The sequence below is a fragment of the Myodes glareolus genome, chromosome 7 (assembly GCF_982192425.1).
Source record: "Myodes glareolus chromosome 7, mMyoGla1.1, whole genome shotgun sequence".
Classification (NCBI taxonomy): domain Eukaryota; kingdom Metazoa; phylum Chordata; class Mammalia; order Rodentia; family Cricetidae; genus Myodes; species Myodes glareolus.
Genome location: NC_142032.1, coordinates 73506084 through 73521094, shown reverse-complemented (window position 1 = coordinate 73521094; position 15011 = coordinate 73506084). Strand labels below are relative to the sequence as shown.

General features: G+C 48.0%; 1 protein-coding gene across 2 annotated transcripts in view; it reads left to right on the top strand.

Moving 5' to 3' along the window:
* The first annotated feature begins 312 nt into the window (after positions 1–312).
* The window catches only part of Btbd16 (BTB domain containing 16), a 49536-nt gene continuing 34837 nt past the window's right edge, over positions 313–15011 (top strand). Inside the window, exons 1-5 of one of the 2 annotated variants that reach the window (XM_048455168.3) lie at positions 313–558; positions 3378–3436; positions 6078–6226; positions 9733–9806; positions 11393–11536. In XM_048455168.3, the coding sequence (XP_048311125.1) occupies positions 3419–3436; positions 6078–6226; positions 9733–9806; positions 11393–11536 (385 nt within the window). In that variant the 5' untranslated portion in view covers positions 313–558; positions 3378–3418. Of the gene's footprint in view, positions 559–3377; positions 3437–6074; positions 6227–9732; positions 9807–11392; positions 11537–15011 lie in introns of both variants that reach the window. The other variant, XM_048455166.3, reaches the window with a different exon arrangement.

Here is a 15011-nt window from a genome sequence, read left to right as displayed (position 1 = left end):
GTCAAAACATTTCTGGATACAGAAAGCTAGAAACAGAGTACCCCAAATGGCAGAGCTGGGTAGGACCTTAAGTTTCCCCAGCGGAAGGAACTAAAGCCTGGATGAATAATCCTCCAGGTGACTCAGGTGCTGGAAGGATATTGATATGGTCCCCTGAGCAAGCACAGTACTGTTGCCTCCAGGGGTGAGGCTGGGTGAGGAACTGTCACTCACAGTGTGCCTTATGACAGCCTTGTCTCTCCTCAGCAGACAGCCCAAAACCTCAAGCTGAGGTAACACCAGAACTCAGAACAGGAAGTCCTTGGAATCTGACTGCTGTTGCCATGGTACCCACAATTACCTCCAGGAAGTTAAAGGCAGGCTCCCCCAGCAAAGTATCGCATCCCATAGGGAAAAGCGGTGAGCCTCAGATGTCATGAGAGCTTTCAAGATTCAGGCTCAGAAGGTGCCCAGCCTCCAGCAATCCCAGAATTCAGAGTTCGGTGTAACGATTGTTCCTCCACTCCACGCGCAACCTTTGTGAACACCCACTCCCGTGGGCAACAGGACTTAAGAACTGTAAGTGGAACTGGTACCTCACCCACAGCAGAGACCAAGGGCTCGCCCACTGGTGGGAGGGGCTTGCATGTAGCTCCACCAGAGCAGGGAGGCACGGCAGAGGTTCCTGGCTGGTAGCGGAAGGAGAATCACAAACAGTTTCCTCACAACCAAAGCCCACCAAGCACACAGCTCCCAGTGAGACATAAAAAAAATAACAATACATTTTGATGCCCTTGAGATGCCCTGGGATTCAAGACCAGCTAATAAGATGCTTGAGTAGAAGCAGGCGTTGCACAGCAGCCTCTCAACTGAAATGAGCCTTCTGTGTGGAGGGTCCAGCAGGGGCATTCCTTTCTGTGATGACTAGCTCTGCATAAAGTCCACACGAAGCCCCCTCCTCTCTCCTTAGATGTCTCTGGGCCACAATGAAGACTCGGAGCTCTTATCTAAAACAGTAGGCAAGGGTTTTAGGCTAGGGAGGTGGAGGTCATTCTGACTACTATGTGGAAAACAGGTCAGAGAAGCAGCTCTGTATTCCGCAGGTTGTGGGCAGACATGTGGAAATCCAGCCGTGAAAGAAAATGTGTGCACATGTATGTACGTCTGTGTGCATGTATTATTGTACATGCACACGTACACACACGCGCTGTTGCGGAGTCAACCTAGGGCTGTGCTACCGTTCGACCCCTTCCCACCTGGGATACTTTGATGTACAAGTTTGTAAATGAGAATCAGTCCAAGAAAATAGAGTCACACACAACATGCTTCCCATACCTAATTCTCACTGACATAATTTAGAAAATATAAACAACGGCAATCCAGATGGTATGCTGAGAATGTCGCACACCTGTGAAGCCCTCGGGGCAGACACGTACATGGAAAGCTTTGCGTTCCCAGCGCTGTGCCTAGCAAGCGCCAGGGCGATGCTCAGGGAACTTCAGCAGCTCAGTAGGAGATGGCGAAGTCCAGGAAGGAAAAGGTACAAGGTAGAATAATGTGTGAAGGAGCACCCACACTTACTAGTGGCCAGGAAAGTTCAAATGGGAATAGCCCTGTTCTCTCCCCTTTGAAGCTGCCAGTTTCACACAGCAGGGATAATGCATAACCCAGAGGCCATATATCTATTTCCTAAAGGTTGACTCAGCTCATATTCATAGGCTAGCTCTCAGTGTGCAGAGAGATGCTTTGGCCTTGTGAATAGAGCTATGTGTTGTAAAGCGGAGAAACCCACTGTTAATAGTTCATCCTCAAGCTGCTGAGAAAGCTGTTGACAGTCTGTTCTCATTCTCCTAGGCTTACAACTTTATATTTCTTTATTTCTACATTTTTATTTCTGGAATATGCGTTTTAATTTGTTTTTTTATTTTTGGACTCTTCCTGAAGCCGTCTGTCACCAGATAAGCAAAGATCATACACTGATAAGCCTAGCACTTAAAAATTGATGCTGGGAATGCAAATTGTGGCAACCTGCGGTAAGGTGAATGGGCATTCATCTATTATAATTAGACAAGTATAATTCGTAATTCCATTAGATGATCTGGTTTGTAGAAATAAATGTAGTAGCATACAAAGATACATGTTTAGATATCTGCGTGTTTGTGTGCCTAGGTAGATGGCATACATGCATACATTAATATAAACTTCCAGCCTTGATAATGTGTGTGCTGCTCTTGCTGTCTATGGGAATAGAACACAGGAAGCAGCTGCAGTGACTAAGGATAGGGGACCTATTTTAATGAAGAATGAGGCACCCATTTGTGAAATACCATGTAAACCTTGTCACGTTTTCTTTTTTTAAAAAAAAAAAAAAGTTTTATTTATTGTGTGCACAGTGTTCTGCCTGCATGTACGCCTGCTGCCAGGAGAGGGCACCATATGTCAGTACAGATGGTTGTGAGTCACTATGTGGTTGCTGGGAATTGAACTCGGGACCTCTGGAAGAGCAGCCAGTGCTCTTAAGCTCTGAGCCATCTCTCCAGCCACTGTCAAATTTTTCTTTGCCTACTGTATTTGTATTGCCTCAGCTGCTACTTTTGCAGTGCTTTTTGTTTGTTTGTTTTTAATGTGCTTAATTTTAAAGGAAAAGACAATTCTGTCTGCTCACATGGGATGGAAATCCCAGGAAGCGAGGTCATTCCCATCTTTCTCTCTACTATACCTCAGAAACAAGCAAACCTTCCTGAGTTCACACCAGAAGGTGCCTGTAGAAAGAATTTGTTTTGCATACCATTAATCAAATTAGTTTCTGTTGCTTGTCACCAAACTGCCCCAATTGCGGTCAGAACCGCAGAAGAATGTATCCTTTGCCAGTCCTCTCCCACGGCCCTTAAACCAAGGTCGTCACAGATCTACTGGGCTCCAGTGCGGCCCTGACTCCACCTGTTGTCGGGGGCTAATGAGGAAAGCCTCCCCTTTGTCTCCTGAGCCAAATGTAGAATTACGTGCTCACCCTGCTTGCAGCCTTCTGTTGCTCTTCCTCCTCTCTCGTTGTCAAGAGGATGAAGACCAGCCTGTGCTGCCCTCTCTGAGCTGCTTTTCCAGCCCAATAGCATAGATCTATCCACAGATGTGCCTTTGAGAACCCAGGCCTGGGGATGGAGCTCCAGGCCAGAGCTTTGGTGGATTATGAGGCCCTGCATTCAACCACAGAACACGCTAACAGCAGAAAGCCTAGATACCATCTTGCTTTGATATGTGACCCACATTTGAGGCTTTCTCTTTATTCCTTTTATGGTAGAATAGAGGTTCTTTGGCTGAGCCTCTGCTACAATATTCTGATGAGACGCTCCAGGGTCGCACGCGTTAAAACGCTCAGCTTTAGCTCTTCTGTCTTCTAGATATTCATCTCTTTCCTTCTGTGTCATCTCCACCACCGTTTATGAAAATGTTGAATGCGGTAAGTAGATCCTTTCACCAGAAGGCAGGTAATGGCAGGGCTGGGGTTGTGGATGCAAAAACCACAACTCTCACCTCAAAGCGGGAAGAGGGATGGTTTATTCTGGAGGCTCGGGGACACAGATTTAGGTTACGCTGAAGTCCATCTTCTGGCATGGTGACAGATTTCATGACATTGTACATTAACAGAACATGGAAAGTTAAAGATTGATACACCGCCTGGTACTTGGCCATCAGGTCAATAGGTCACACCAATGTGGGGAAATCTCTGCTTACAGGTGTCTGGGTTAACTGATGACATTTTGAGGCTGTCACTATATTGCAAACATGTTCCACCTGACAGTCACAAAGATGTGCCAGACAAAGAAGCAGGCGAGGAATGACTAGAAGGGACCAGAGACAGCCCGAGATAAATTGCCATTAGGCTCTGCACCTGCAGCACTCCACCCCTCCCCACTCCCCCCCCCCCACCCCCCTGCAGTCCTTGAAGCCGTCCGTCATCAGTGAATCAGTCTTGCATAATTTTCAACATAAGGCGTAGTTTCTAGGGAAACTTTCATTCACAAGGCTGAGTCAATAAAGTGCTCGCCATGCAAGACTGATGACTTGAGTTTGATCCCCTAGCACCCATAAAACCCGAGTGTGTGTGTGGAGCACCCCCAATGCAGGGGGCAGGAAAAGACAGGGGAATCTTAGGGCTTGCTAGGCAATTGTTCTTTGCTGAATTGATGAGCTTGGGTTCAGTGAGCAACTGTTATTCAAAAACTAAAACAAAGGGTGATAAAGGAAGATATGCATTACCAGCCTCTAACTGTGCACATGTTCATGTTTACAGGCATTCACAACATGCTCTCACCCACATGGCATGGGATGGTAAGCAGCGCAGGGTTACAGTGGGATTCCCACGTTTCCATAAGGGCCAGGGCCTGCACCACTGAGGGCTTCAGGCTTGACTGGCCGACCACAGGGAAGGGCAAGTCCAAGCAGCACTGTCCAGGAACCAGAGAGCAGCCCCACCGCGGAGCTGACCCTTGCTAGTTCCTCGTGACAGCAGGGCCACAGACAAACTCAGTCCACAGCTTACAGTCACCTGCCTGGACAACGTGCAAAGACACATTTCCTGGACTGTTTCTGTTTATCCTCTTAATAGCTCTAAAACTAAGGTGGTATCATGATCACCATCTCTGTCACCATTATTGTCATTGCTACCACCACCATTACTAATATCATACCATCAGCATCAGCACCAACACCTCACCACGTATTACTGCAATGGATATCACCATGACCACCAAAATCACTACTACATCATCACCATCCTGGCCTTGCCACCAGTCCCATCACTATTGCCATTAACTTTAATCATCCTTCCCATCATCACTTCACCACCCTAAGTACCTACCAGCAGCACCAGCACCATTATCATTATCCTGATGATCACTGTCATCACCATCATCACCACCACCATCATCACCAGCACACACACCACCGCTGCTAGTGCTACCATTGTCACAGTTGTGACCACAATCCTTATCATCACCTTTATCACCATTCCCATTTGAGTCAATCCCCAACTTAAATGATGTCTGAGGGGCTCAATAGGCTAGGTGACTTGCCCAAAGTGGCCCATCGGTAGGTGGCCATAATAGACATTAGAGTGGGATCCCACATCCCATATTTCCACTGGTCTCTGGTGCCTGGATGGCTTAGGATTGGTGACTTCCATTCCCATGGATCCCTTGTGGCCAGTTTTCCTTGCTATGTCTTTGAGTCCATCTGTCTGAGAGTTGGATGCCTGGGGTTCTCTTCCATTAAGGAAACTGTATAGACGTTCCTGGCGGCACGATTCAGAACAGCTAGAAGCAGGAACAACTAAATATCATCAACTGGGGAAGAGATAAACAAATTGTGCTGTAGTCACACCGTGCAATATCGTCCAGCCCTGAAAAGGAAGTGAGCACTGATACATGAATGACCCTTAGAAACATGGTAACTGAGAGGAGCCAGACACAAAGAGCCAGACACTGTGAGATTCCACCCTTACAATATCCAGCGTGGGCAAAGCCGGAGTCAGAAAGCAACTTAGTGGTCACCAGCAATGGAGGGAGGGCGATGCTTGGGGAGCCTGCTGGGGATACAGGGTCCTTTGGTGAGTGATGAAGATGTTCTGAAGCTATATGAGATTGTATAAGCTATATGAGGCTGTATAAGATTGTAACTGTACTGAATGTCCCTGAACTGTACACTATAATGAAGACGATGGTGAATTTGTGTTGTGTACTTTACCGAAAAGAAAACTCTCCGTCCTTAGTATCCCTCTGACAGTTTTAGGCTAAGGGCTCAAAGAACAGAACTTGAAGCATAGTAATATGCCTACTTGTAGATTCTTAGCTACCTGCAAAAAAACAATTGGTCTTTTTATCCCAGGCAGTTCTTGTTCTAGACCCCAAATTCCAAAGTACTTCATAGTTTGAACCACAGAACACTCCACCCTCATCTTGAGAAGATGCCTTGTGACAGATGCTAGCCAGGTCTGAGAGCTCACCAGCAGCTTAAAGTCTGCACTGATTTTCTTTGGGCTGCCCAGCCAGGGAGAGTTGGCATTTAGGTGAAGTTAAAGGCCCTTCTCTTTGATCCAGCAGCGCAAGACTCGGCTGGAGCGCCGGATTGTTGGTGCAACCAATCGGTGGCGTTTTCCCCAAGATCATTTCTGTGGGGACCTGCTGGCACTCTCCCAGATGTGCAATGTTTTGAACATAGACCTTGATGAAGCTCTGAAGAACCCAGAAAGGTAGGAAGGGTTGAAGGACCATGGCAAGGGATGCCAGAAGGGGAGGGAGGTACTTGATGGCTAGACCACGCTGGCTACAGGCAGTTCAGGCATATCTAGGAGGAAACCTCACTAGGGGAAGACACATAGGCATGGAGAGGATCTGAAGTGACTTCTTGTTCTGACAAGGTCTGGCTGTGGTGGCTAAAAGCAGCTTTTCTTTTACATATGAACTTCAGACTCCCATCAAAATCTAAATTCATCATCCACGGACCAAATGATCGCTTGAAAAAAAACCAGCGCTATGGCTAAGTGTTTTGGTGTGAATTCTGATGTGAATTCCTATGGATTCCCGTTTCTACACAGGCTACCATTCCCTTTCCCTCTCTTAGTAAGAAGCCTTAGCATCAGGCTAGACTATCACTTCTCCAAATTGCGAGTTCTACCTGTCCAGAGGACACAGCAAAGGACCTTAATGCAGAAGGATCCTTCACTTCCGAGTGTTTGTGCCCTGGCTTCATGCCACTAATCTCTGAACAGGTAGTCCTGTCTCACACGTTCGTGGTTAAGTCGGTCTAAGCAAAGGCTGCCCCTCCCCCCCCCCGCCACCTTGGAGCAATATCTGGCATGGAAGATCTGATGGCTCCATGTTTGCTGAGTGACTGCTCAAATGTGACTTTCAGCCTGTGGCTAAGGCTCCCTGAGCCTCACTTTCCTCGTCTGTGGAATGGGGATGACAGAAACTCCCTTGAAAACTCAATGGATGATTAAGTCTGGTGTGTTGTATCAGGCTGTGCCCTAGAAATGCTTAGTGTTTTTCCTACAAATAGTGGACTCCAAATAAAGTGTACGGTTTTCTCAGTGGAGTCTGCCAGGGTGTGGGGGTAATGGGTTTTCTTTCACAAACATGGGATTGCAATCCTGTCTTTGCAGTGGGAATCTATCCCTGGGACTGTGAGAAACTCTTGGAAAGCACCTTAAAGGTTCTATTTTTTCTGTTTTTTTTAATGTTGATAGACAACATTTAATTAGGTAATAAAGCTAATAATTTAGGTAATAAAATAATAGCTAATAATGTGTACCTTTAGATACCAGGAGACTTTCTGATATCATGTTCCAAGGCCAGTGTGTGTGCGAGTGTCTGGAATTGTCCCGTATAGCATGCACTTGCCCCAGAACACACACAGCTCCCCAACCCTACCTGATCAGTAAAGTCCTGGCCTGATCTCTTGTGTTGGAACTGTGACTTCTCCCACACGGGGTCATTGTCAACTTTGGCAGGAGCCAGATCCAACTGTAGTAAACACATCGCATCAAGGGTCACTCAGCTCCCAGCTTCCGTTTATTTTGGGTCTGTAGCTGTGACTTGGACAGGTCAGTGCCCTGGGTGCCCCCCAGCTGGCCGGTTCGGCTTGTTGTGTGTAGAGCTTGTATAGTAAACAGCTCTCACACCCAGGAGAGGCAGCGTGGCCGTTTCGTCATCTGGCATCTCCTGGCTCAGCTGGCAATGGGGATGTTTGTGCAGTTGGCTGAGCTCATGGGCAGTGCCCTTTAGTTTCCAAAACCAAGCTGTCCCATTTAAGGTGACGGTCTGAACTCTTAACCCTTCTCAGACATGTCACCTAAGTGACTGAGGGAGGGTGTGTGGGTAACTGGGTCCAGTCCCTCACTCCTGTTGAGTAAACAAGTCAGGCTCCCAGGGCCTTCCTGAGGTTGAGTCATTTGCAGCCCTCTCTGTCCTGGAAAGGGTGGCATGCTGTCACTGTTATTCCGGAAATGGGCTCCTGCCCAAACCACCTCCATGCACCTGGCTCCCGAGGGCTCCTGAATCACTGGTAAATAGCCTTGCCAAGCGGACGCTGGGACACACAGACCAGAGGTGGTCTCAAGTGTCCCTTGACTGATTGGCTTTCTTGGGACCGTCATCCTCTAATTGAATATGTGACTCAAGCTTTAGCTTGTTTCCGCACTCTGCATGTAGAGTACATAGTGTCTGTGAAAAGCATTAGTACTGTTGCTATTCATACTCAGTGGACATCGACCAGACACTTGTACAGCGGCTTGTACCAGGGCCACAGCAGTAAACAGACACCCTGGTGTTGTGTAGAGGACCCAGGAGTAGGCAGGCAACCAGAAGACACTGCAGAAGTTTTAGAGGGACAGACTTGGGGATCTGTGGGGCTGGGGGTGCTGGGCCAGAGAGAGCAACAATGGAGCTTTTCCTAGAGAATTAGTAAGAACCCCTGGAGACAAGAACTGACAGTCTCGGAACAACTGAAAATTAACCTCACAGCCTACCCCAAACCCTGTTCCTCCACTCAAGTTCTTGTCTCGGGACATGGACCCCCAGGTACATGGCTGGGGAGCCCTCAGCCTAGGAACAGGACCTATGAGCCTGTGGCAGCTGCATTCAAGAAGCCAGAAAAGACTGCAGTCAGACTAGGAGGCACAAGATCGTAGTGAGGCAGGAGCCTGTAGCTTTGCTGATGAGTCTGTGGGGACACAATGGTGGGTCCCCAACAGGAAAGACAAGACTAGCTCTGTACATTGTGTGGGGCGTGACAAGGAGGATGCGCTAGAGGCCAGGACACTGGCATTGACTGGGACTTGGCTGGGTGGACAAGAAGGAGCCTGGACAAAGGTTGAACAATGAAGCTAAGGAGCATTTCATTAGATGGAGACAAGCGGTTAGAAGTGACAATGCCCAGTTGGCTGGCGTGAGGACCTAGGGGTCCCTGTCCCGAGACTAGAACTGGGGGAGAGGAACAGGGTTTAGGGTAGACTGTGAGGTTAATTCTCAGCTGTCCTGAGACTGGCAGTCAATGTCCTAGAAAAGAACACTCTATGCTCTTCTCCAACAGATATTTATGGAGTCCCTACTGTATGCCATTTTAGAGTTTCAAGTTTTAGAGACTTTCCAAAGGAAGTGCCGTTCCACAGGCAGGGGTAGCCTCAAATACCTCCTTGGTGGGTCATGCTCACCAGCAGGAACAGGGGTCGGTGTTTAGGGTCAGCCACATCAAGAGCTGAGGAAACTCACACAAAGAGGAAGACGTGATAAGGTTCTGTCTTAGGGATGGGTGCTGTAAGGATTGATGATGTAGGGATACTGGAATGATGTGTGTTGTGGGGACAGATGCTGTAAGGATCGATGATGTAGGGGTGGCTGCTGTGGAGATGGATAATGTCGGGGCTGATGTTTTAGTAAATTATACAATAGGACGAGTTGTGGCCCAGTTTCTGAACCCTGCCATGAAATACTATCATATAGTTGGTAAATAGCAATAATTATACACAGGTCACACAGCCAAACTAATGGTGAAGCCGAAAGTAGCCAGACAGAGCTACATGGCCCTCGGGGTTCTATCTGGTGCAGATATATAAGGTTGGGGATGTCGCCCTTCTTTCTCCAACTCTTGGCTCACATAACAAGTTAAGACATATAGAATCTGTCTCCCACGCCTCTCATAACTATTACGGTTAGCAAGAAATTGATTTATTATTAACCTCTTGTGTTTTCCCTCAAGATTATGCATTTCAAAATTCCAAAAGTTCTTCTCTGAGAATCTCACAGACAGTGGCATCCAAAGCGGGGAAGCAGGTGAGTTGTCACCGGTGGACTCAGCCAGAACTGTGCTGACTTCACGGCTCTCCTATGGTTCCCTGAGGAAGGGAACCAGCCAAGGGCAGGTATCTGTTCTGCGAACCACCATTCTCATGAACCACAGTGTCTCACGTGAAACAGGTGCCTGCGAGCATTCTTCTATGTGTGAGGAGTGGATCCATGCTCTGCATACACACATGTATGTGGCACAATAAAGGCAAACACACCGATGACATTAGGTCGCCTTTGGAGGAGTCTACACGGAACATTCAGGCACCAGTAGCTGGATTTTTGTCCCCTTGGGACTTAGCCAGTCATGATTGACATCCAGCTTGACACTTGTTCCAAAGGCCTTTTCTGGGATGGGAGTATAAGTCAAAGTAGGGAGAAGGCCCACTGAGCCAGGTGAGGACAGTGGGAAGATAGCTGTAGTAGTTTTCCTCCTACCTTTCGTTATGCTGGAGGCTGAACCTAGGCCTTCTTATGTGCCGGGCATACACTCTATCACTGAGCCACACCCCTACTCCAAAGTCATCCCCTTAAAGAGCTGTTTGGGATTAAACCCCACAGAACAGTTGCCTTAAGTCAGACACACCTCTGTTTCAAGGGAAAGCTAGCAATTTCTTCTCATCTGTCAACTCTACTGGATCTAGAGAAGCAGTTTGATTCCTTTTCATGGTGAGGAGAAAGAACACCGGGATTGATTAGTGATGTCTGCCTCGTAATGGCCATCTTTGAAGTTGAGATTGCTATCCAGCGAAGGAACATGCTCGATCTGTAATTCTGTTCCTTCCTATAATCACCCCACATCTATGGGACTTTTTTTTTTCCTAACCCAGCATAACCACACTGCTTGAGGTCATCCAAAAAGATCCGAAACGCAAACTCTGTTTCTGAACTCCAACATAAAACAGTATCTTAAGCTGGCGAATGACAGTATCAGGAAGGAGAGATAGGTACCCCAAGTCACACCGTCCAACTAATGGCAAAGCCAAGAAACAGCAAGCGGCCTTCTAGGTCATGTCTGGTTTAGAACAATTGTCCCTTTCACCAGCCCCTCCCCCAGCTCTCTGCTCACAGTAAGAGCTGAGTCATGCAGAGTCCTCCCACCACCCCAACCCCATACCTCACCTTGGCCTGGCAATCCTTGAATCATTTCACCTGCCCTCCAGTCAAGATCTCCTCTTAATGATCTATGAGAGACACAGGTCAAATGCCCCACACAAAGCCTCCCACAGTCAGCAAAGGGCTTTCTTTACAGTGCCATTTTACTTCAGTATGAAGCCCCCTAAGAGAGTCCACTCAAGATGGTGCCTAAAGTCCCTTCTGAGCTATTTCTAAGCCCTCCAAGTCAGAGAGCAACTTTCATGACTTGGAAATCTACAACTTCGTCAGCAACACTCAGAACACTGATATCATTGCTCACGGAGTCACCCTCAAAGCGAGCAGGTGCTGGCCCCATCCTGCACTAAGGCCTGGGAAGCCCCGTTATCTACTGAGTAACTATGGCCATTGGGAGAAGCCTATGCATCCTCAGGTGGCAGCGTTCCTAACTGTGACTCAGCATCCTTTTCTCTCCCCAGATGTGATTCTAGAGTGCCTCGGCTACAAGTGGGAACTCCACCACCGGCAGATTTTTCAGTCTGAGACCTTGGCCAAGCTCTACCTGACAGCCCTGATACAGAACACAAAAAGCCCCCCAAAGGAGCTGGAAAAGATTCTGAAAGGTAACCTCCTAGGGGACCTGTGACAAGAGCCGCAGATCCCCTCAGGATTAAGAGAACATGGTCGTTGATTGACACACGGTCATCTTCATTAACATTAAATCATGCTCTATCGTGTGAGCTCACCATGTGTCGAGCCTGCCCCCTCAGCTATGAAGTGAGCAATAATTCTTGTTGTATGGTTTTGGAACTTAGAGAAGGTAATAGGTGTAGGGGTTCTAGAACAATACCTGGTGCAGAGCAAGTACTCAGTGCATCTCCATTAATATCTTTGTAACAAACAAATCTTATCCAGCCATGTAAAACACGGAGCCTACCTCCTTCTTAGAGGAGACAAGAGGGGCTATGTAGACTCTCTTGAAAAAGTTCTGAAAGGAAAGCACAGTTCTGAAATCTGACTTGTTCTCCCTGTTCGTGCTGGTTAGAGGTTTATGTGTGTGTTTTTCCTTCTGTTCCCTTCCCTGCTGTTCTGTTTTTCTTTTTCCCAGCTTGTCACCTTCCAAAAAGAATTTAGGTCACTTCTTTTATTCTCTCTTCTTTGCACCCCAGCCACCTTGGCCCTCCTCTTCCCTAGTCCGTATGTCTTCAGCAGTCACAACACCAACTTCTTCGGGCACCAGCCTGACTATCCTCCAGACTGACTCATAGGCAGGTGAACTGGAAAATCCATGGTCCCCAAAGCTAGCCAGCATGCTGGTCAGAGTGGGGCTGCATCCTCAGGCTGTGGAAGCAATGCCTTACTGTTCTGCAGGCCGCCAGGCAGCCAGAGTCACTCAGTGGCCCTCCCTGAGCCTGGAGCACACTCTCCTACCTGTTTACACCCATTTGGCCAAACAGCATCTGAACCGGCATGGAGCCAGATATGTAAGCGGCTTCTGCATCCCCACAGAAGCATGAAAACCCGAGTCCCTTCTTGCAATGTCTTTTCTGTTCCTAAGCATTAGCATTTGCCTCACGTTCTCTAGAATAGGGCTGCACTCCTCCACCTTCCCAGAGCTCAGCTGACTGAGCCATGGATGGAGACTCTGATGGCTTAGAGGGGAAGTCCATTGGAAAGTAAGAGAGCCTGTGGTAGGGAAGAGGGCAGCGCTCATGTTATCTTTCATGGGTCTAGAATTGTGTCACTAAAGACTAGGTCCCGCCCCTCTATCCCAACACCCCTGCTAGTGACAAGGTCTAGCTGCAGATCTCAGAAAACATATAGTAATGAGAACTCCCTGTCCATGATTGCCGCTGCTCTCCTCATAACCACACACACCAAGAGGTGCCAGGACACGCCTTTCCAGCATGTCCCATGGAACCGCCACCACCTTCTCGATGCCTTTAGAAAGAAGCAGGGCCTCCGTCCCAAGGCTGAACACTGATCTCCCAATCGTTGCTTGGGTCCTGTTGGGAATGTCTGTGCACTGTCCTGGAGCTGGCATGGATAAGGTTTCTAGAAAAGTGCTGGAGAGCCGAACTCTGTTGGTTCCATGGCTGCTCGTCTTCTTCCACCTGATGAACCGCTGAACTAGGAGCTAGTGACAACCGTTTAGGATGACACCCAAAGGGAACGGTCTCTTCTACTAAGAGCACTCCAACCTGGTCTGATTTCCACAGACGTCAGGGGCATGGTTAATTTCCTATCTGTCTGGGTGTTGGTGACCTAACCTGGAGGGGAGGTTGAGCCTGTGTGTCTGGCTCTCACTCCGGCTTAGCTGGTACCGTCCTTTCCTTCAAAAAAAAAAAAAAAAACCATAGACTATTCTACTTATACCAGGCAGCTAGTGGGATAGAAAAATACCCCAAAATAATGATTAAAAAAATGGCAAGCAGCATGAACTGTTATAATACTAGCCAACCCCTCCTGTGTGTCTACTGTGTGCGAGGCATTTGTGTGTGATGTCTTTTACTTTTTGCAATGGGGGGAGTAATTGGTAAGAACATGCATATGGAGACCATGCAATCAGGCTAAAAGGAAAGTGATCCAGAGTTAGGTAAAACCTGGCCCTTAGTGGGTACAGAGGTAGGCAAGGATGGTGCCTAGTGGGTACTTCATAAATACTGGGTACTTCCTGAATGTCAGAGGGTTGTGAGGGGACGCTGAGAAAAAGGAACTTTTGTTGACCCTTTTTTTCTGCAGCTCCACTTCCGCTTTGGCTCCCACCTCATGCCATCTTGAGCTCTGTGGTGCTAGAATCTATCCATTTTGTCCATTCAGCTAAGAACCATGGCACATCCTGGGGATGGCGTGGCTAGTGAAACGTCAATGCACCTACCCAATAAGTGTAAGATTAGATCCACGGTGTAACAGCAGGTTGTGGGAAGTTGGTCTTCGGAGAAGAAACAGGCCATATAGTTGGAATAACAGTGCTGTCTTCCCTATGGGGTCAGCCAGGGAAGGTTTCTCTGAGAAGGGGACCTATGTGTAGGCCCCTAGGGAAGGATAAAGGCAGGGAGGGAGTGCCTCACTATTTAGGAGACAAACCCAGTCTGGTAAGTTTAGGACCTAAGGAGAAATTGGAAGCCATGGAAGCCAGGAAGCTCCTGGGATCGTAGGTGAAGCTCTGGCCTCTGTGCCAAGGGGAAAGGGATGATCTTGGAAACCCCCCCCCCATAACCTCAGTTTAGAACAGCTCCAAGTACATGGACTAGCTAACAGTGAATTGCCTGGCCCATCCCTTCACCCAGAACTCTTGGGTGGCAGGGGGCAAAACCTCGAGAGCCACTATATGGGGCTTATTAGATGACTCAGCAGGACCACCAAGTCCAGCAATTAGAGTTTGGTCTGGGACCCACATGGTGGAAAAAGAGAACTGGCCTACACATGTGCCCCAGATATAAGGATTTAATAACATTTTTGAGAATTTTATTTGTTTTTTGAGACAAGGTTTTTCTATGTAAACAGTCCTGACTGTCGTGGAATTCACTTTGTAGACTGGGCTGGCCTTGAACTCACAGAGATCCACCTGCCTCTGCCTCCCAAGAGCTGAGATTAAAGGCTTGTGCCACCACCACCTGACATAATAATACTTTTACAAAGAAGAGAGCCGCCATGTGGCTGCCACAGCTCCCTACTCAGCCTTCAGCAGGTGGTCCCACTTGCGACTTGCTCTGCCCATAAAGCCTAGCCACCAAAACTAATGGATGAGGCCCGCTTTGCCCTCAAATTGCTCACAGCTTAGATGGGGGGAAATGGAAGAAGGACAGAGGGAGGGGCACAGAGCAAGACATTGTATACACACCCAGCAGCGCGATGCAGAATCCAGTCACCCATTCTATCAATGCTAATATTATGTGGGGGGAGGGGCTGGGAGAGAGTGACAGAGGAACTTCTGTGACACTCAGCAGCTACTTGTGAGTCCCAAACTATTTCAGAATAAGTAGGTACCTCTAAAAGGCATCCACCAAACAATCGAACTAAAAATACAAATGACATGTGCCAGGACCCAAGCTATGTGCATGGTGCTGGGGCCCCATTCTCCGCCTTCACACTATG